This window comes from Curcuma longa, chromosome 11 (genome assembly GCF_044706935.1).
Source record: "Curcuma longa cultivar G26 ecotype Majalengka, Jawa Barat chromosome 11, ITB_CL_G26_1.1, whole genome shotgun sequence".
Taxonomy (NCBI): Eukaryota; Viridiplantae; Streptophyta; class Magnoliopsida; order Zingiberales; family Zingiberaceae; genus Curcuma; species Curcuma longa.
The window spans coordinates 27,504,727-27,527,708 of record NC_133871.1 but is presented as its reverse complement, the minus strand read 5'-3'; the positions used below and the strand labels follow the sequence as shown (position 1 = coordinate 27,527,708).

General features: G+C 36.2%; 1 protein-coding gene and 1 long non-coding RNA gene across 5 annotated transcripts; both read right to left on the bottom strand.

Annotated features, from left to right (window-relative positions):
- Positions 1-284: 284 nt before the first annotated feature.
- LOC141841220 (protein LAZ1 homolog 2-like) lies at positions 285-3,534 on the bottom strand. Of its 4 annotated transcripts, XM_074729358.1 has the most exons (7): positions 3,396-3,534; positions 2,346-3,091; positions 2,164-2,256; positions 1,372-1,450; positions 1,017-1,266; positions 658-882; positions 285-496 (listed from the first exon to the last, which is right to left on the bottom strand). In XM_074729358.1, the coding sequence occupies exons 4-7, from the start codon at positions 1,410-1,412 to the stop codon at positions 380-382; spliced, it is 633 nt and encodes a 210-aa protein (XP_074585459.1). In that variant the 5' UTR covers positions 1,413-1,450; positions 2,164-2,256; positions 2,346-3,091; positions 3,396-3,534; the 3' UTR covers positions 285-379. The 4 variants fall into 4 exon arrangements, with proteins under 4 accessions (XP_074585459.1, XP_074585458.1, XP_074585457.1 ...); XM_074729357.1 differs by having other exon boundaries at positions 1,372-2,060; positions 2,346-3,534; XM_074729356.1 differs by having other exon boundaries at positions 2,346-3,534.
- Positions 3,535-17,265: 13,731 nt separating this feature from the next.
- On the bottom strand, positions 17,266-20,072 carry LOC141842339 (uncharacterized). The gene is made up of 2 exons (XR_012602880.1): positions 19,949-20,072; positions 17,266-17,505 (listed from the first exon to the last, which is right to left on the bottom strand). It is a non-coding gene; the product is annotated as an uncharacterized LOC141842339 (long non-coding RNA).
- Between the last annotated feature and the right edge of the window lie 2,910 nt (positions 20,073-22,982).

Here is a 22,982-nt window from a genome sequence, read left to right as displayed (position 1 = left end):
TTTTGCGGCGGTTCGAATTTATTTCCCGGCGGTTTTATTTACCAGCAGTTTGAAATATATTCCCGGCGGTTTGCTAAAACTGCCGCAAAATGGTTTCCCGGCGGTTTGCTAAAACTGCCGCAAAATAATTTCCCGACAGTTTTAGCTTTTAGTGTGCAATTACATAATTTTCAACCTGCGATAGTTTTTACAATAAAAAAATTAACCCAAAAATTATAAAAAATTAAAAATTTTACTTGCATTAATTTCTTGCAAAACTAGTGAACAAATATTCATTACACATGGATATCAAATTTGTCAAATATCAAATCACATACAGTTATCATTTATCAACAGGTATAATACATTGTTATCATTTATCAAGTTGCAGCCAACAGAATTACAGTACTGTGGGAGATCGCAACGAAATGTGGTTCAAGGACTCTTGTATCTTGGTGACACACTTCTCTACTGGTTCCATTGCTTGCGATATGATTGATGCTACATCCTTCACCACCTGCACGGAAGCTAACATCTCATTTCTAGCTGCAAAACAGTCGAAAGCTATAGCAGCGAACGGATTCTCTTCAAGAGGAAACAATGCCAAATCATATAAAAGACCTCCATTGTCAACTTTAGGTAGACAGCAATTCACTGCTATAGGATTGGAGAACTCACATGCTCCCCACCTCCTAGAACAACGTCCTGAACACTCTCGGCGATTCGTGTTGGAGGAGATACAGCCTGTGCTTCCTTCTGCTCAACTGCAGATGATCCATTCTTATCTGACGTAATTTCAGTCTTAGAATCTACAGATGCGAATCTGCAATGTTCAGTAACTGGCAGGTATTTGTAAGTTTCTGCAGAGAAAACATATACATGGGCAACTGCTGCGATGGTCATCTGCAAAAAGGAAATTTGAACTTTTGTTTGAAGTGGATGAGCAGAGAACAGCGAAACACAGTGCGTATTGAGGATCTTCATCTCATCAAGAAAATGGAGGGAAACAAAAAACAATTTGCAACTTCAGAACTCACTTCGATACAGATAAGAAAGTCCTGGATACCATTTTGAACTTTGCCTTGCTTTGGCAGAATGTCAAAGTCACATATCAAAGCTATTCCGACCCCTTGCCACCAAGTCGCAAACACAATGGCTTTAAAGCTTATGAACTTTGATAATGGCTTAATAGCTTGCAATCGATGATGTGTGACATTGTAGAACTTGATGAGGCAGTAAAGAGCCCACATTTGACTAAAATTGATCACAATTGCAATGTATGGGTACCTGCAAGCATATCAAGTAGCAGGTGAAATGATGCATCTTCCTGTTGTGAGAACAAGTAAAAAATTTGATACGTTGCCATGTATCAAATTTCAGATTTGGTAATACCAGTGATGATCCAATGAGGATTTGTCTTCTCGCCTCGCCATGAATATTTGAAGATGTTCTGACCATGATGGCCAATATTCTATCACAGTAGAAAATTGTGAACCAAAAATGCAAGAATACAGAACATTTCGAATGACTAAAGTATTAGAACAACAGAAGATCCTGTGTAAAAGGAACACGGTAATGCATGGGACATCATTTTCAGATGGTGCTAAAAGGAACACGGTAATGCATGGGACATCATTTTGCAGATCTTAAATTAAATCGACCACAGGAAACAAGTGTAAGATGATTCAACTCAATCATCCACAAATTGGATTCAGAGTTATTGACATTTTGGATCATTCGCAGTAAAAAGCCAGATACATTCATATCCTGTGTAATGTTTGCCTCACGTTTGGGGTCAACAGCTCATATATATGAAAAAGCAACATCAGACCAGAAAATTATGGGTAGAGAACTTTCAGATGTATCATTATGACGTTCAACTAGCAGACATTTTAGCATTCATCATGGTACAGTAAATTAAAACCTAATTGTGCAAATATTAATAGCTGATATTCATCACTGTGTAGGCAATAAAAGAACATACTGACAACAATGCAATCGAATTAAAACTGAAGGTGTAAAAAGCCTGCCAATGAATTGGTCGTGAAAGGAATCCTGCTATGAATTGAAAGGAAAGGGATCTGCAAACATGACATCCCATTTTTAAGATATGATTCTGAATCACTATAAGTGATTTGATCCCTCGCAAAACACTCAATTCATAACTCCTTTAAAATATCATACCTATAGCTTCAAGTTTTCTTATCCGTCATCAATCATCAAACATTGTTTCAATAGCTCTTAAACTCCACAGGACTCAAGACCTTCCTTGTTCTCCTGAAATTTCAAAGGAATGTCACACTTCATAGGGAGTAAAGATTAAAGACAAGTAGTTTAAGCTTTTAATTAAAATCTCCAATATATACCTTTAGTCAGACATTGTCCAACTCAAGCAGGCTACGAGTTCCAATATATTATGTTCATTTGAACTGTCAAAAGCTATACAAAATAGACAAGCAAGACATATAATAGACATTGGCTAAGCACTTATCACTTTTATGTCCTTAATGATGCAAGCATCTCACATGGCACAATGACTAATGCTAGAATAAGTCAATAACTCTATACCTGAAAGCATATCACACAAATATTTAACAAAGTTTAGTTAAATGCTCTGGATGTGCCATGTGGTTCTGCACCTTTTATTCTCTTCTTTATAGATTCACTGAATTTTACTTACCTAGCTTAATTCATGATGAAATTGCAACATTTTGCTTCATCACGATCTCATATTACTTCAGAAGCATGTTTCTATTAGGCACTCTTATCAAATGTCAACAGTGAATATATAGATAACAGCATTATATCAATAACAGTGATTGTTTTGGTTCAAAATAATGTATAAAAATCAAAAGAAGCAACATGTCAAATAGATCCACCGCAAACTACAACATGGACAAACAAGACAAGCTAGAAAGGGTTAAGTAGGATCTACCTCCACAGTTGATGAGAGCTACAATGGGTGCAAACAAATAAGGAGCCAAATCTAATCACCACAAACCACAACCATGAAGGGTGGGCAACAAAATAGAGCCAATGAGGAGGGGGAAAAAGGCCATTTTCATATGGATGTGTATCTCAGAACCCATCACTAGAATAGCCCCAAAAAGATCTGGCAATATAGAGGGAAAGATATTAGGGATAGGAAAAGAGTGAGAAAAAGGATAGAAATGCAGCGGTCGAGTTCTAGGTAGCGTATGCAGACAAGCATGACTTGTAGTGTCCTTCCACATGACTGATCCCAAGCATCAACGATGCCATCGTGCCCAGCCAAGCCAAGTTTCAGGTAAACACACTCTTTACACTTTGCCATCTTATGGTGAAATGGAAAAGAGCAGGACCAGGTGAGTAGGAATGAGAGGCTAGGGCTCCGTTCGGAAGAGCCTTATTGCTAAAACAAAAGGGAGAACGCATACCTCTCGTGCGCGAGAAAGAGACGATCGTGGGCTAGGGCTCCGTTCGGAGTGCGCGAGGAAGACGACGGTGTCGGTGTCCGGCGGCCGTCGGAATGAGAGGCCGGTGTCGGTGTCTGGCGACTGTCGAAGAGGGTGATCGGGAGAACGGTCGTGGATCGGGAGTGCGGCGGCGAAGAAATCGCGAAGGGCTAGGGCTCGTAGAAATAAGGTTTAGCGGAAGAAATAAGGTTTAGCGGTGATTAAACAATAAATTAAATTTTAAACCATTGTGAATAATTAAAACCACGTAGAAATTACGATTAAAATTTAAACCGCCGCAAATCATATTTAAACCGCCGCTAAAAATTACAAATAGCGGCGGTTAAACAAAACCGCCACAAAAATTAAAAAATAGCGGCGGTTGTTAAAACCGCCGCTAAATAACCGCCGCTAAAAATTTGTTTTTGCGGCGGTTAATCGAAAACCGCCGGGAAAAAGGAAAATAGCGGCGGTTTTACGAACCGCCGCTAAATAACTGCCGTAAAATCATGATTTTTTAGTAGTGAGGGACGAGGAAATGATACGAAGAGATAACCAAATTAAAAAATTGCAAAAACAACAAGAGCGGATTTTGCAACATTTTCAGTTGCAACTTGGTGACGACGACGACGATGACGACGACGACGACAGCGACGATGGTGGTGATCCTTCATGAGTTTTTTTGTGTATGCATTTTTTTAAGCATTATTTTATTTATGTGACATGCTTTTTATTACAGCTGCAAGTTAATAATTTATATATTGTTAATAATACTGTTTGTTTTTTTGTTACACAGGTTTTTATAAACAAATCAAAAAAAAAAGGTTAGTCTTTACATATTTAATTTATAGGTTTTAGTATTAGTTTTAATTTTTAGAATGATACTTTCTCTTTATCTTATTTTTCTATGCAGGCGAAGACAAGATAGTGACGAAGAATCAAGCAGAGTTTCCGGCGGACCACGATGATCTCTTCTATCTTGTCTTCATATATCTTCTGATTTGTTTGTACCAGTACTTTGTAGCTTCTTTCCTGTATTATGATGATGTGACTTGGTTAGACTTATAGACATGTACATACATGTCTAATGTAGTTATTTGCTGGATTGTATTATGATTTTTATGGATTGTAGATGTTATGGATATTTGGATGTTATGGATATGGATGATTTGGTTGTTATGGATTCATGTATGTTATGGATATTTGGATGAAATGAATGGATGTTATTGCTTTATTTGTATTAGATTTGATATGCTTGTTTGTTACAGGTTACATGTATTTATGAATCGATCCGATTGGATCGATATTGTTTGTATATACAGGATAATCACCAAAATAAATATTGCATTGAAATTTTTTTTTTTTTTTGCAACGAAATCTGCGACGAATATAGGATTCGTCGCCAATTTACGACGAAATTAGCAACGAATACCAGTTCGTCACAAATATATCGTAAGTTTACTATTTATCGTAATTTGCAACGAATTCAAGATTCGTTGCCAAATTCGTCGCCAATTGGCGACGTTGGAGCAAGTATCTTTTCTGGGCCATATTATTTCCAAAGATGGAGTCATGGTGGACCCAAGAAAGATAGAAGCTGTGAGTAACTGGAGCAGGCCAAAGAATGCTAGCGAAGTAAGGAGTTTTCTCGGATTAGCGGGTTATTACCGTAAGTTCGTGGAAGACTTCTCCAGAATCGCAGCACCTATGACAGCTCTTACCAAGAAGAATAAGAAATATATATGGACAGAGGATTGTGAGAAGAGCTTCTTAGAATTGAAAAGAAGACTTACAAATGCTCCAATTCTTACTCTTCCAGAGAATGATAAGAGCTTCGATATGTACAGCGATGCCTCCCGACTGGGACTCGGAGCTGTACTTATGCAAAGTGGGAAAGTGATTGCCTATGCCTCTAGGCAATTAAAGGAGCATGAAAAGAATTATCCCACTCATGATTTAGAATTAGCAGCTGTGGTCTTCGCTCTGAAGGTATGGAGACATTATCTTTATGGAGCACAGTGTAAAATTTACACAGATCACCAGAGTCTGCGGTATTTCTTTACGCAGAAGGATCTCAATATGAGACAGCGTAGATGGCTTGAATTAGTAAAAGATTATGACTGTGAGATCTTTTACCATCCGGGAAAGGCAAACAAAGTGGCGGATGCACTCAGCAGAAAATCTAGTGCCACTTTGATGTCTTTATCGGTATTATCTCGACCATTGGAAAAGGAGATTATGAGCTATGGGATCGAAGTTATCTCTGGACAACTCTCGACCCTGGCCATAGTGCCATCATTGTTCGATGATATATTGGTAAAACAAAATGGTGATCCAAGTCTTCAGAAGATCAAGCAAGAGATCCAAGAAGGAAAAGGCGAAGGTTTTCGGATTGCTGATGATGGGGTATTATACCTTAGGGATCGTCTATGCATCCCTAACGATCCGGAACTACGCAAGAAGATATTAGAAGAGGCTCATGGGACTCCCTATGCTATGCACCCGGGATCCACCAAGATGTATCAAGATTTGAAAGGAAGATTCTGGTGGTCCGGTATGAAGAGGGATGTAGCCCAGCATGTCAGTACCTGCCTGACATGTCAACAAGTCAAAGCAGAACATCAAAGACCAGGAGGAGTTCTGCAACCCATTCAAATTCCAGAGTGGAAATGGGAAGATATTTCTATGGATTTCATATCAGGTCTTCCCAGGACTACTAATGGATATGATGCGATATGGGTTATAGTGGATAGATTAACAAAGTCAGCACATTTCCTAGCAATCAAGATGACTTATTCTATTGAGCAACTGGCTCAATTATATGTTAAAGAGATCATCAGATTGCATGGTATTCCCAAGACCATTATCTCTGATAGAGATGGTCGATTTACTTCACAGTTTTGGGAATGTGTTCATAAGGCTCTAGGCACGAAGCTAAAGTTCAGTACTGCGTTTCACCCTCAAACAGATGGGCAAACAGAAAGGGTGAACCAGATACTAGAAGATATGTTAAGAGCTTGTGCCTTGGATTTCAAAGGAAGCTGGTGTCGATACTTATGTTTAGCGGAATTCGCTTATAACAATAGTTATCAAGCTACTATCGGCATGGCACCTTATGAAGCCTTATATGGAAGGAAATGTAGATCTCCTATCTGTTGGTTCGAAGGTGGTGAAAAGAAGGAAATGGGAATCCAGACGGATTTCATAAATGATACCACTCAAGCGATACAGAATATCCGCCAACGGATAGAGACTGCCAAAGCCGTCAGAAGAATTATGCTGATAAACGACGGAGGCCTTTGGAGTTCAATGTCGGAGACCTGGTTTTTCTCCGAGTAGCTCCTATGAAAGGGATTATGCGATTCGGAAAGAAAGGAAAGTTAAGTCCGCGATATGTGGGACCATACAAAATTCTGAATAGAGTTGGTAAGGTGGCTTATGAGCTCGAGTTACCTCCAGAAATGGCAGCTATTCATAATGTGTTCCATGTATCAATGCTGAAGAAATGTATTCCGAATCCAGACAAGGTGATTGAGCCGCAAGCCGTTCAAATCCAGGAGGATCTGAGTTACGAAAGTAAACCTATACGGATCCTGGAGCGGGATGTCAAGAGATTAAGGAACAAAGAGGTTCCTTTAGTCAAAGTCTTGTGGCGAAATCAACGGTCTGAAGAAATGACATGGGAACGTGAAGATGACATGAAACGAAGATATCCGGAATTATTCTAAGTTCGAGGACGAACTTTTCAGAAGGTATGGAGGATTGTAATACCCGCAATTTTCCTTCAATAATTCTTGGATAATGATGAATGATTGATTTAAAGAAATTTAGTAAAATTTCTAAATGGGCCTTGATGATTAAATGGGCTTTTAGCTTTAATGGGCCATTAGTAGGATAATTGTCCTAATGGGCTTTATGGTTTAAATGTTTTCTTAATGGGCTTCTCCTATATGGGCTAGCTAATGATAAAATGGAATGAAATTGGGCCTTAAAGAATGGATAAATTAAATGGGCTTAATTCCATGTGGGCTTTGCAAAAATAAAAGAGAAAAAAATGGAGGAACCAAGGATTGATCCTTGGACCTCAAGGAAATGGCAAGCCTAGTAGAAGCATGGGATAACCAAATGGGATAGCAAGTTTTCTTGTTAAAGACATAAGGGGAAATGTTTGAATGAGAGATGACATCAGGGTCATTTAATGAAAGGGGTTACAAATGACAAGTGAAAGGCATTTTCCTTTTTTGCCTTTAACGAAAATGTTCATGATTTTATGGATTAAGGGGTGGAGTTAACTTCATCATGAAATGGGGGTTATAGAGGATTAAGAGAGGAGTTTTCAGGAGTTAAATGGTAACCTCCTTTTCCATTTTTCTCCTTCATTTTCCTTTCTTTTCATGATTGTAGCCGAAGGCTTAAATGTTGAGTTTCAGAGAGGAATGGTAACCTCCACTCCATGAATTCCTTATAACCTTAATTCCTTTTCTCCCGAAATCTTTTGTTCCTCTCATTCTTGTCACCGAAATTCTCTTCTCTCCTTCTCTCTTCTCTTGTGTGGCCGAGAGCTCTCTTGGGAGGTTTCCTCATCAACCAAGCTAAGGGAGCAAAGGGAGGGGCTCTAGGAAAGGAAAAAGGGCTAGGAGAGTCTAGGGTTTTGAAACAAGGAAGGGGTTAAGGATTTTCAAAGGCTTCATCTTCTTCTTCTTCTTTAGGGTAAAAAAATTCTCTAAAGGCTAGGTAAGTTCCCTCACCCTGCAACATAATAGCTATGATGATGGTTTCCATGATTTCTTAATGTTTTATGTTTATTGTTGAAAAAGCATGAAGAAACCTTTTTTTAAAGTTTCGGCCATGATGGTTAAGTTAGGGTTTTAAAAGCATGTTTTGAATAAGTTATGTTCCATATGATTCATGAAGATGTTTAAGTAAGAACTTGGTTGTTTTCCATGTGGTTAAAGTTTAGGGTTTCATATTGTAAATTTTAAAGTTTCGGCTATGTTATGTTAGGGTTTCAAAGTTTTGTTTTTAAGCATGCTATGGTTGTAAAAGTTATGATAATGATAAAGTTTATATGGTTAGTTTTTGTGTGAATAAAAACTTTTAAATTTCATGCCATGATAGGGTTCGGCCATGTAAAGAAAAAACCTTAGGGTTTTTGTTATGGGTTTTAACCTAGATAATGATTGAATATGCTAGATGATGTTTAACATGTTTTAGGGTTCATTTGGTTGGATCTACTCCATGTTATTTGGTTTTTAAAGTATTCGGCCAAGCCATGTATAAGAGGATTAGGTTAAGGTTTCAAACTTGGTTATGGTTTCAAATGCTATGTAATGAATTCCTAGCATGATATAAGGTTTTATGTGGCTAGGTTTAAAGTTAATCAATGGTTCCATGGGAATTGTAAGGTTTCGGCCAGATTGAAGATTAAAAGGAATAAGTTAGGTTTCAAACCTAACTAAGGTTGTAAATGCTATGTAATAAACTCCTATTATGGTTTAAGGTCTCATGTGGTTAGATTTAAAACTAATCAATGGGTTCATGCCAAATGTAGGGTTTCGGCCAACCTTGAAACAAGGAAGTTAAGTGATGTTCTAACCCTAACAAATGGTTTCAAAGGATTAGAGAAACTTTAACAAGACTTAGGGTATCAAGTGGTTAAGCCTAACCTAGGGTTTCAAGCCATGAGGGTTCGGCCAAACCATGTAGGGAACTCAAGTGATGGTTTAAATCTAGTTAATAGGTTTAAATATTACTTGATGTTCTCCTATGATGATAAAATGGATTAGGGTTTCATGATAAGATTAAGAATCTAAAGGGGACTCTAAGATGATTCGATCCAACCTTAAGAAATTAGGGTTTTGGTTGGGTCTAGGGTTTCTTATGTGATCAACTATGAAATGGATAACTATGATTAAACTTGTTTAAGTTTCATGTAGTAAGAATTTACAAGGCCTAAGGAAAAGAAACCTATAAGTTTTGCTTAACCCTAAGGAAAGGTTAGGGTTTAGGTCAAACAAGGGTTTCAATGATGTTATCCATGATATATGTTTATCTCATGCTAATGATATGAAATGAAATCATGTTATGTTATAACATGTTGCATGAAATGATGTCTGAATGTTCACCATGTTAAATGGATGATGAAAGATGAAATGATAAGGAACATTCATGACAAAAGGAAAAGTGAAAGCATGTACATTATTTTACTTTAATGAATGGCTTGTACCGGAACCCGAAAGGGATCCAAGGGATGGGCACCTAATGAACGCCCCTAGGTCGAAAGACAGAAGACCTAGTAACCGAGTAGTCGAGATTTGCTACCTCGTACTACTTGGAATGGCGCGCAAATGAATGAATGAATGGGTACAAGCAGGGGACCCCAATGAATGATGATGATTATGTTTATCTATTATGATAATAAGTTTTCAAAAGCATTTTCATCATTTATATGCATATGATTTCAATGTTAAGCTTAAGGAATGTTTATGTGCTTAATGCTAATGTGCTAATGCTAATGTGCTAATGTGCTTTTATGTTTATGTGTTTTTCACATGATATAATGTTATGCTTGAATTGACGATTGGTTTTTGGTGAGTAGGAAAGGAGCTTACTAAGCCTTGTGCTTATAGTTTTCTTCTTATGTTGCAGAGCCAAACCGAAGTCATTAGGCAATGGGAGGCAGCAGGACAAGGCTGAGATAAAAGATGTGTGTGGTAGTGCCGTAACAGACTGAATATGAAATTTAATATTTGCATGTTGGATGTTTGGATTATTAACTGTTTTGGTTTAAGACTTGATATGCTATGATGTTTGAAGTAGAACTTAACAATCTAGACAATGCATGCATATGATGTTTTATTTATCATATATGAAATTCCCTATCATGTTATATATTTTATGTTTTTCCGCTGCAAAATTTTGGGATTTTCGTATGTGATATTAGTATGAATGAATGAAAAAGCAAACTGTAGCGTCCGTCAAGGCTCTGATAAGGGCGGGCGTTACATCATTATTTTTTTATTTATCTTGATGTAATAATGTCAAATATTTATTGTATGCTTTCCTTTTTAGCTAGCTTGTATAGGTGCAGATCTAAAGCCTAAATTGCACTAAATTCAATTGACTCATGTACAAGCGCAACCTATACGTGTCGAATGTCAAACAAGTTAGGACAAAAATTGCCCAAGCAGATCAACCTATATTTTGCCACCCCAAATTATTTTTCTTGCCCGCTCAATAGTGTAATGGACGCATTAATGTTTGATCTAAAATGGTGGGATACTAATGGCAAATCCATAACTTCCCAGGCAAAATGGTCAACCATTGATGGTCGGCTGTTGGGGTTTCAAGCCAGGGAGGCGAAGGTAGTAATGACCTTTATTCGCCCATTAATCAACAAATTTAATACTGTAGTAAATCAGAGCCTATATAAGGAGCTCTTACCTTGTGCAAAACAGAAGAGTGTGTGTAAATTCCATCCACCTTCTTTCCCCCATGATCTCCACCACTCTATAGAACAATTGGCTCAACAATTCTTTTCACTTCCCTGTGATAGCATTCAAGTGCAATTCTTTTCTTCATGAACAATTGTTGCTTGGTTGTGATCATGATCTTGTCGTTATATTTTGGAACTAGTTGTCCAACGTAATCTCGAAGCACTATCGAAGGGAATGAATCTGTTTCAAAAAAATTATGTCTAACACAGGCCTCGACAAAACTCAGCTCAGATTCCCACTTAGATTCAACACTCGAGTCAGTCAGCTCAGTCGACACTCGGTAGTTGGCACTCGATAGTTGACACTTGACAGTTGGCACTCGGCAATCAGTTACTAGGCCGACTCGACACTCGATCAACTCGAGCATTCGGCAGCTTGGCACTCAACCAACTCAACCACTCGGTAGCTCAGCTCAGCTAGACCCTCGATCAGCATGAGCACTTGGCCAGCTCAAGCACTTGGCAGCTCCGCTCAACTTGGTCATACCAAGCAGCCCAGCCTTCCTAGGCAGCGCAAACATCCTGCCTTTGTGTTCCTCAGCAGGTCATATAAGTCTAAATTTGAAATTCAGAATTTCATTTACAATTTTGTAATTATCTCCAACAAAAATATCTCTAACATGTTGGATCGATGTGGACCGGCAAGAGGGGGGGGTGTTGCCCCTATAAATAAAACTGGATCTCTTGTACAACTTTACAAGGATAAACATCAGTTTCAACAATTAAATAAATCCAACATAAATTAAATGAAATAAACCTAGTAAGAGACGAATACAAACAGATGTACTTAGTTACAACCTAGATAGTTGTAAGCTAAGGCAGTTGAAGCTTACTATCAAAAACTCCTTGTAGGCGGAAAAGCCTCTTACAGACGTTTGTAGCACAAGACGGAAGCTAAGAAAAATATTACAATTAAAGTGTTATTTTTCTCTTTAGCTTCTAAGCCTATTTATAACCTATACAAATTAATCTTGACCGTTGATCATAGATAGGATTTGATCTTGATCATTAATCTTTGATAAATGATAAATATTATCCTTTAAAAATAAACGTTTATCAATGTTTGAATCATCCTAGATTAAGGATAATCTCTATCCTTAATTTGGTCGATGATTAAAAGTTGGAGTGCAAGACCAAGTCAAATTTTGACTTGGTCAAAGTCAATAGAGTTGACTTTTTTTAGAAACATCGTTTGGGTGATTTCTGACCAACTAAAGTTAGGCTCACCCGAACTCGAATCTGGTCTTTCGCCCCTCGAGCGTCCTTCCTCCTAGCTTCTCGTTCCTCGGACGCCATGCACGTCCTTCTCGCTCTACCGATGTACTCTTCCGCAGCTTCCATGTCCCTCGGATGCACCGAGCCTGTCGGCTCACTCCTCCATGTCATCCTTCTCGACCACTGCATCCTCTGCTCGATTTCCTCTGCTCCTAAACTCCTGCACACTTAGACAGAGGGATCAGACCACAACAGGACCTAACCTAACTTGGTTGATCACATCAAAATCAATCGGGACACCAATAATCTCTCCCTTTTTGATGTGCATCAACTTAAGCTCAATTAAGGTTAAAAAAATAAAAATAATAAATAAATATTGTAACAAATAAGCAAAAATATATATTTGTAAAAAAATATTGCAATTAAGAACTATAACCTCCCCTAAACTTAAGCTACTCTCCTTTTGATCATAGCAAAAACAAGGGAACAAAAAAATTAGAGAATGAAAAAAAAATGATTTGAGTTAGAAAAATATGAAGTTTTTCTAAGTATTGAATAGGTTAAGTATAGATAACAAAATTTTAATTTTTTAAAAATAAATTTTCTACATATTTTTAAAGTTAAAAATATAAATTTTAATTAAAAATTCATAGAAAATAATTTGTCCATTGAAAAAATTCAAAAATTTATGTACAGGTGAAAGATAAAGTATTGACATTGCACAAAAAAATTATCAAATGCAAAACTATTCTCAGCATTTGAAAATAAATTAAATACTTTTCAGAGTTAAAAATTAAAGATGTATTTTTTAAAAATAAAAAATTACATTAAAAAAATTCAGAAAAAATTTTCTTTAGGTCAACTAATGATGTGTATATCTGAAAAATTCGGATCTAGTAGAAAAGATTTTTTTCAATTTTTAGAATTAAATATTCAAATTTTGAATAAAAATTCATGAAAATTCAAAAATCATCCAAAAAATTCTAAAAAATTCAGAGTACGTAGATAACATATTTGTGCATTGGAAAAAAATATATACTGAATTTTTATCAAACAGAATTTTGTCAAACTGAATTTATAAAATTAATAATGAAGAATAAAAAATATTAGTAAAAATATATATAATAGCAAAAAATTAATTTTTAAAATGATGTAGGAACCCAAAACAAGTTTCTATTTACCGGATTAACTAGAAATTTTGGAGGGATGTAATTCTTGGCACTTTTTTTAATTTGGCCCCTATGATTTTTAATATATCAATTTACACCTCTAGGAAAAGTATTCTTTTTCATACGTAAACATGCAATGTTAATTTTCAATTTTTCAATTTGATTTCTTAAATTTTTATTTTCTATTTTTAGTTTGTCAGATAAATCAGATGAACATGGAGTGGTTAATTTCTCTTTCAATTCAGAGTTTTCTTCTTCTACTTTGCACATAGATTTCACCATGGATTTTATAATTGAATAAATTTTATCAGGTGGAAGTAGGCATACCATACTTACCAGGTCGTTTTCGAAGTTAGAGACTGTCCCTTCGTCGCTGCTTTCTTTTGAGGTGCTTTCTTCATCTTCATCTTGGTGACTTGCCATCAGCGCAAGTCCAGCGTATTCTTGCACTTCTGATTCATCGGATGATGTGTCATCCTAGGTGGCTTTCAGGGCTTTTTTCTTCTTTGATTGGTTCTTCAGCTTGGGACACTGGTCTTTTAGGTGACTTTCCTCATTGTAGTTGTAGCACCGGACTGTTCTTTTCTTCTTTCTTTGCACTTTGTTAAAACGGTTAGCTTTAATAAATTTAGGCAAATTTCTTACCATTAGCGTTGTTTCTTCATCGTCCATTGAAGATTCTTCGTCGAGTTGGATCTTCCTCGTGTTCAGCGCGACGTTGTCCATTTTCTTGTTCTTTTCTACACATTGATATTCGTGAAGTTCTAGTGTAGAAAATAATTGCTCTAACGTACTCACCTCTAAATCTTTTGAAATATAGTATGCGTCGATTACCGGGGTCCATTCTAGAGTTCTCGAGAACGCGTTTAGACCGTACCTTTGAGCATCGCAGTTTGCCACCTTTTCTCCGAGATTTTTGAGGCTCGTGATTAACTCTTTTACTTTGGCGTGCAACTTGGCAACTGATTCTTCGTTTTCCATCCGGAGGTTGATAAGTTGACTTCAAAGGATATCTCGTTGCGCCAATTTTGCCTCTGAGGTGCCTTCGTGCAGTTTCAGAAACTTTTCCCAAAGTTCCTTCGCCGAGTCATACTTCCTGATCCGGTTGATATCTTGTTCGGGGAGGATGGTTAACAGATGGAATTCTGCTTTACCGTTTGCAATGGTGTCCGCTTACTCCTTCTTGGTTCAGGAATCAGGTTCTTTAGTTTTGCCTTCATTATCTTTCGGAGCTAAAAATCGGTTTTTCATTGTTAGTAACAGTACATAATCTATAAAAAAAACCTTCATCTTCCTTTTCGACGCTGCGAACTCCCCCTCAAACTTTGGTGGGTAGATCACTGGTCCAACCATTTTCTTAGAATTTGCTGCAGTTGGCAGTTAGTCCTTCTGCAGCATCCCGACTCTGATACCACTTGTTGGATCGATGTAGATTGGCAAGAGGGGTGGTGAATTGTCCCGGTAAATAAAATTGTATCTCTTGCATAACTTTACAAGGATAAACGTTAGTTTCAATAATTAAATAAATCCAACATAAATTTTAAAAAAAATCTAGTAAGAGGCAAATACAAACAGATGTACTTGATTACAATCTAGGTGGTTGTAAGCCAAGACGGTTAAAACTTACTATCCAACCGAATCAACCTATGTTTTGTCTTCCAAATTAATTTTTTCTTGCCTGCTCAAGAGTGTAATAGACATATTAATGTTCAATCTGAAACGGTCGAATGTTAATGGTGAATTTTTAACCGCCCAAGCAAAATGACCATCCATTAATAACTGGTTACTGGCATTTCAAGCTAGGCAGACAAAGGCAATAATGGTCTTTATTCGACCATTAATTAGTAAATTTAATACTATCATAAATTGGGGCCTATATAAGGAGCTCCTACCTTGGACAAAACAAACGAACATGTGCAAATTTCATCGACATTCTTTCCCCCACGATCTCCACCTCTCTGCAAAGTGATTCGCTGAGTAATTCTTTTCACTTCTCTATGATAGCATTCGGGTACAATTTTATTTACCATGAACAATTGATACTTGGTTGTGATCATGGTCTTACTGTTGCATCCTGAGAAACAATCATCCAATGTAACCTCGAAGCACCGTCATAGGGGATGAATTTGTTTCAAGGAAATTGTGTCTAACACAAGCTTCGGTAGAACTCGACTCGGATTCCCACTCAAACTCGGCATTGAGGTCACTAGGCTCAGTCGACACTCAGCATTCAACACTCAACAGTCAACACTCGATAGTTAGCACTCGACTGACTCGGCACTCAGTCAACTCAAGCATTCGACAACTCAGGCTCTTGACCAGCTCAAACACTCGGCATCTCGACTCAACTCAACCATACAAAACAGCCCACACTTGCCAAGTAGCACGGTCATCCACTCGTCCTGCCTTCCCTGCTTGGGCTCAGCAAATCAAGGCTATCTCGGCCGATCATAAAGTCTGAATTTTATATTCAAAATTTCATTTGTATTTTGTAATTATCTCCGACAAAAATATCTCCAACGAAATGTTCATTGAATAAAGACCTTACATGCACTATTATCTAGTTATTGTATGATAGCATAATTCCCGTGTCCATTAATCATTGTTTGATCTTTAGCTATTCTTGAATCTCAACAAGAATCCAAGAATTATTGCAAACTTTTAATGTTTCATTCATTTCTCAAATTGGTTCCAACCAAATATGTAGTTTGTTACGTTAAACACAATGATGTAATTTTATTTTGACTCTTCTAACAACAATTCGCTAATCATAAGGCTTAACTTTGCAAGTAGATTTTATTTTCTTGCTTCTAGTCTTCTTCGTGTGTCTAATCTCACAGACTTTTAATATGATAAAATCCTCTAGAACTTTTTAAAAATTATTTCCATCTACGAACACCTACACATAATAGATAATAACAAGCATATATAAATCGAAATGTCATCGTCATAAAAGATGAGAAATTGACAAAGCTACTAATACAAAGTTGGGTTACGTGGCTAACTTTTGATGATCTCCTTCTATTATTCTTGTCTTTGATGCCCATATCCAATCATCCTAATTTGTCATCTAGTAAAGAGCAACAAGAGAACACATCACATGAGATGTACTTGTAGGATTGAGAAAACAATCAAAGTGAAGGATCCCCACTTGGGACAGTACTGGAAGGAAGGGCTCTCAAGACGAGGATATCATTTTTTACCACAATAGAATTAAGAAAACAAATGAAAACTCATCTATATCTCTTTTTTATCATTTCCATATGGAGAATAATATATACATCATATAAGGCATACTTCTAGGATTCGGAAAACAAGCGAAAACTAACCGGTACCCCCTTTCCTATTGTTTCAATATGGAGCCATATTGGTCGATTGGCATGTCATCGAACTTAGTCAACCTTGGCCCTATGCTAGATACAAAAATCTCATACTTGAGATTGAAAAGAAATTGTGCATGTGAATTATGAAAATCTAGTAACAAATTTCTCTGTGGTTTGAAAATTAAAAAAAACAATATACAATAAATTTAGAATATCAATGTTCTTAAAAACTACGATTCTCTATTTCAGGAATAACATTTCTTTAATGGATAAACTAGTCAAAGTCAAACGAATTGAGGTAGAGAAATTGGATGAGATGGGCTGAGCAAGTTAAATAGTTTGAAGAATATAAAGATTATTTTTCATTTTAAAAATTATTTTATAACTATTCCTAATAAATTTCTATGAATCAATTGTAAAAAATCATTACTCTAATATAGATGTTTCATTCCAAATTATCTATTTCTATTCCATTGATTTACTATTTCATTTTATAGAAATAGTTATTTTATTACTTATTTAGTTGAACCAAACACACCAGTATTATTGCTCTCATGTCAACTCAACCGGAATCCAACTATTAAGATGAACATGTATAATGGCAGTAATTGAAGGGAATGTCTATATCATTCATTACTTTCAAAATCTGATAGCTGCTCACAACAGGGAAAGTTTGGGAACAATTGATGAATAACGTTCTGGATACATATATACTTGGTTTTCCTTTCCTGTGATCTATTGCATAAAAATGATCCCACAAACAAATTCTAGAATTTGTTATAACAGCTTGTAATAAATTCCAGGTGAGTCCTTCATAATCCATCTTTCTGTTTATCTCCATCAGCAAAGTTCTTGTTGGTTGACACCTTCAAGCTCCGTAGTTCTTCAAGCTGCAATTGAGCACAAAAATTCAGAATCATATCGTAAAAAATGCAGATTCATTCTTCCTCTGTTTAATTATTTTTCATTGAGCTATAGTGGATGATCATGGACTGAGATGGAATCTTACGAGGAGCACTGAAGTAATGAATAATCATTTACAGAACAACTGATGCAAAACGAAGGTAGGGTAAGTATTTTCTTGAGGATCCATGAAATAAACTATTGATAGTGGAAAACCAAAAATATTCCAGGTTCATTGAAGGAACAGGAAGAAGACCCATCAAATATAAATCCTACAACAAAGAAAATGAAAAAAAATATAAATTTTAATAATGTATTGTCATACATGTTTTATAAAATTCATTTATTTATTTGAGCACCTCATAACCAAACCTTTAAACCCAAACCCGTGCCATAATTGTCACAAGCATGGTTTGAAATCTAATACCGTATCGGGTGAAAAGGTTGAAACATATTATTCCAATAAATTAGCAAAACTTGATACTAAATGTTATTTGACACTGAAACAATGTCTCCTGTGTTGTTATATCAATCAAGTCAATGAATACCATTTATTATCAACACTCAACAACTCTTGATATGCTAAAATTGAGATAATATTATTCTTTTAAGTGTGTCCCCATATAAGATGATATTAAAATCATAGCATTCCAAATAGAAAACAAACATCGAATTCATTATATAGTTATCTTGTCTTTTCTTCTTATCTCTTTCTTTCTTTCACCTCCAATTCGCCACTGGCACAATAAATTGAAACATTGACACGATACTAAAATAATATCATTCTAGTTGAAGACCAAAACACTGACAGCTTTCAATCCTTGGTTTGACCATATAACTAACTTTCATAGCCCCCAAATTTGTTCAATGAGTATTCAAGTACCAGTAAGGTGTTCAAGGTACCTGGCCTGGAACTATAAGACCTACCAAATGGTCCACGGCTTTAAATTCATACTAAGCAGTAAGCAGATCAATAAATACACCAACCACATCTATGAGGTCTTTTCCACAAATGATTTTGACGTCCCAAAATACACCCAGCAATAGCATGGATTGTGCAGCTTAAAATTGTGATGTCGCTACAGACTTAACAAGATTGGCTTTTGCTCATGTGGGAACATGATCTACCCATTAATCATCCTGCACTGTGTTACAAGCAAAAATGCTATTCATCCCACTCTAATTTGTATCAGCCAAACAATATGTGGGGCATGTGTTGAATTAGTATGTGGGACATGTGTTGAATTCAATCCTAAATGCAGACAACTAATGGAGTGTGCATGCAGGATGGATTGGGAAAAGAGGTTACACCAATCACCAAGGTTGACACTTTTTACCATATGACAAAACAAGGACACATTCTGATGCCATACCACATCAAAACCCCGATATAGATGTGGCTGTATTCATGTTCATTTTGGAGTTCAGAGACCTTAATAGGTCTCGTAATATCAAGCCAAACCTTCGTGTAATAATATAGTAACCTGGAATTTTTTTTAAAAAAAAATCTCTACTCTTTCCTTTTAGTTACATGGTTCCTTCTCTTCAAATCATATTAGTATTTCCTTTTAGGAAAATACGTCATCATTTGCTTCTCTATCTTATTTGACCATATCAAATCATTAGTATTAGCTTATGCAACATCAGAAAAGAACAGAGAAACAAACTAAGCAATAAGTAAACCAAGTATTGAAATCTCGTGCCGTATCGCCCGATACGCACGAAAAATTTCGTTCCGCCGCGACATCCGGCACCGGCACAGCGCTGGCACAAGAATTCCGGCACCGATCGTCGACGCCGAGTGCAGCGCCGTCTTCCCGTTGCTCCTCGCGATCAGCGCGGGAAACGTCTCCGGAGGCGTCGCCCGGCCTCGGCGACGCCGCCCGGGGCCGGCGACGCCGCCGGAGGCGCCGCTCGGGGACGGCGTCGCCCAGGGCGAGCGTCGCCGGACCGGCGATGCCGCCGGGGCCTGGTGACGCTCCGTGGGCCGCGCGCACCGATCGCGCGGCACGCGATTTTTCTTTTTTTTTTTTGTTTTTAAAACTTAAATTTTAATAATCAATTCCTAGCTATAGTTCAAAATTATAATTTGGGATAATTTAAATAGGCTTTATTAAAACCTATAAAATTATCAAAAAAATTTATTTTTTATTTTTAAATATTTAGATTAAATTTTTTATTTTAATTAATATATTTTATATTTTAAAAATACCGAAACTATACCGGTACGGTACGATATGGTATCGAAACTGTATCGTTCCGATTCAGGACCGAAACTCCAACACGGCTCGATATTTTAAATCTTGAAGTAAACAATGTTCAGACTTGATTTGGGATAGAGTAATATGGCTTTGGATACAGAGTGATACAAAATGTTGCAAGGTTCAAGAAAGTAGAAACTGCTCAGGACAATATTAATAGAACGCTAACCTGTCTACATGTTTCTCTGTGAGCTTCCAATAACTCATCATACTTCATTTGCAAATCTGACTTCTCAGCTTGTAGCTTTTCATAGTCAGAAATTGATGGACCACCTAATTTTTGTTGGACGAACCTGAAAAGAGTCGGTCATTTATCTATTTAACACTCTATGTTTAGATGAAGAAAAAAAGATAACTCATAGCTTCCGTTTCGTAGATTAGAAGCATGCTGTATTAAAAGAGCAGGAATAACAAAGACCTCAAGTATAGAAGCTCAGCTGTAGCTGCTAATTATTTACATGTTCTGAGAAGTGCACTGGTCTAACCAGTAGGCAAACACAATTCTGACTTCATAATGTAGAAATAAAATATTGTAGTGTAATATTTTAATAAATAATTCTTTGTATCTATAGACTCAATATAAAATTCTTAAACATACTAATTCTATTTAAAACATAGGTATAAATTAGTTACGCCATAAGCTAAGTTAAATAACATAACATGTAGAGCTAAAATATTATGTTGCAATATTTTTGATAGTGACTAATTACATGAATTTATAGACAATATAAAAATTATTAATTTTATCCAAATGTTTAATTCTATTTAAAACATAAGCATAAAAGTAGGAATGGCATAAACATATTTTTTTATTTTTATCTAACTGGTACAAAGAAAGACTTGGGAAATCTTAAAAGTGGTCAAATCAGGTCAAAACTGAGATAAAGGATCTGGATTCACGCGATTGGTCATGTTTGATAATGACCAAATGTAATTTCTCACTGAACCCAATTAGATTGGGAAAGGCATAACCATTTGATAATAATCATCCCAATCACCTCCCTCCCACTATTTTTTGCACCCTTCACCATGTGGTCCAGCCGCTGTCCTTCCAACCCTCAACCAGCATTTGCAGTCACATAGTAATCTCTTCTTCAATGAGGGATGGAATGCAACTACGTGATTACTCCTTTCCCTTCCCATTTCTCACACAATCACTCCTCTCACTTTTCTCACCAGCTTGCTATGTATGTTTTATTTGTTTATCTAAGAATCATCATTGGATCATTATAATTGATCTTTAAAAAAGTATGATTGATCTTATAAGAATCATTACCTGCTACATATGATCTTCATAAAGTAGGGTATTGGTTTTACAAATCAGCAGCCTAAGCAGATTTGGAAGCCGACCGCATAATGATAATAGGATATAAAAAGTTTGCATATGCTTCATTTTTAAATTGTTTATTGTTAACCAAGTTGACTTACAACCACATACTACCCTACTTGACAGCTTGTACATTTATTTTGCAAGTAATAAACACTTTAGATATTAATGACATGCATGTTCCTTATATATTATCTATTAGACATTGTTTTGTTGATTGCTATTGCTTGCTAATTTCATATATTTTATGTAGTATGATAGACAAAATATTTTCTCTATATGGAAGTATGAATATATGTATTGATTAATAAATACTTTATTGTATAAATTAGCATATTCGAGAAATTCATGCCAATGCCAATAGAATTGTACCGAGTGATGAATCTTATAAGATATATGCTAATTTGCATTAAGGAGAACAGTGTCAAAGACTAGTCTTATTTATATTTTCAAAGCTCTTTTCCAAAAGCTTTACGCTCACTCCACAAGCATTATAGTACCAACGAATCTCTTTCCCATTGAAGAAAAATCAAAACTAGTGCTTATGTTATTAACTATCCAATAGAATTAAACATTATGTAGAGAACTTAATTATTTGATCCTTCTTCATTATCTATTGATTTACCCACAAATTGAGCACCCTCATCTCTAGTGGATTCACTCGTCGCTACACGTCATCAATACCATAAGTCAAGCAAATAGTTGGCACATAGACAATGTTAGTTCTTGATGAAAGCTCTTAGAGGTACCTAATCCATAGTAGAGGACTCCCGAAAACAACATGGATCATAGAAGACGAAGTTCAATAAATCACACCAAAAATATTCTATAAGATCAAACAAAGTGCTGGAGTCAACTTCTCAAAGACAACCCTTGATTGACGGCTCCATACCTATGCTTGACGATGAAAGTCTCGATCAAGATTTTCCAATCTCCATAGAATAGTGAAGATGTTCTTGGTGGGGGAGAATAATGCCGTAATGAGTTTATTTTTTAAGTTTGTTTTAAAGACCTATTATTATGCTTCTCCTAATCAAAATATACAGGATAAACTTGGAACCTATTTTTATGAAAATAGTTGGGATAACAGCTTCATTTTTCGCACTATAAGAGAACCAAATAAGGTTTTGGTTGTTTGTGTGTTTCTCATTTGTCTCAGAGTTAGATCCATGGTGCATATGCTATGCCGTGGATCAGCTAAATATTGCCTGCAGAACTTTTTAAACCTTGATTTGTGTATTCTCATGCTAATGGTCGAGGGTCTCCAATGTTAATTCATTCCTTACTACATGTAGCTATTAGGAATTCAAATGTTCTGCTTGACAGTGAAATGGGAGATTTATTCATCTCTATCAACTGTGAATTTTCGGAGCAATCTGTGAGCAGTGATTATATGGAAAGGATACCAAAATGGAACTTGATGTTTGTTGTGCACTAAACTTGGGAGCATTAGTTAATGTAGAAGGCATTGCTTGCGGAGCTTGAAAGACTTTTCCAATTTTCCTATTTCCCTGGTTTTATAAGTATATCACAGCATCAGAAGATAAACAGTTTGTTTTTGGCTGAATCAATCCAGTCAAACCATGAGACCCTCAACCGACTAGGTCATCTAGTTAGATGATCAACCTGTTTTCAAAAAATTAATTGTGAAATGAAAGAGCTCTACCTAAGTACATTTACACATTTTTATACACAAATAATTTTCCCTAATTATCAAGGACGGTATTTAATACAAGTAATTTTTATCTTCCTTTTTAATTTCTTATTCAATTTTGCTATAAATACATTCAATTGATAATCTTATCAGAACGAGAATTATTTGAAGGAACACGTCTTTCATTTCAAAAGCAAGTCAGCCCAAATACAGACCTCATTA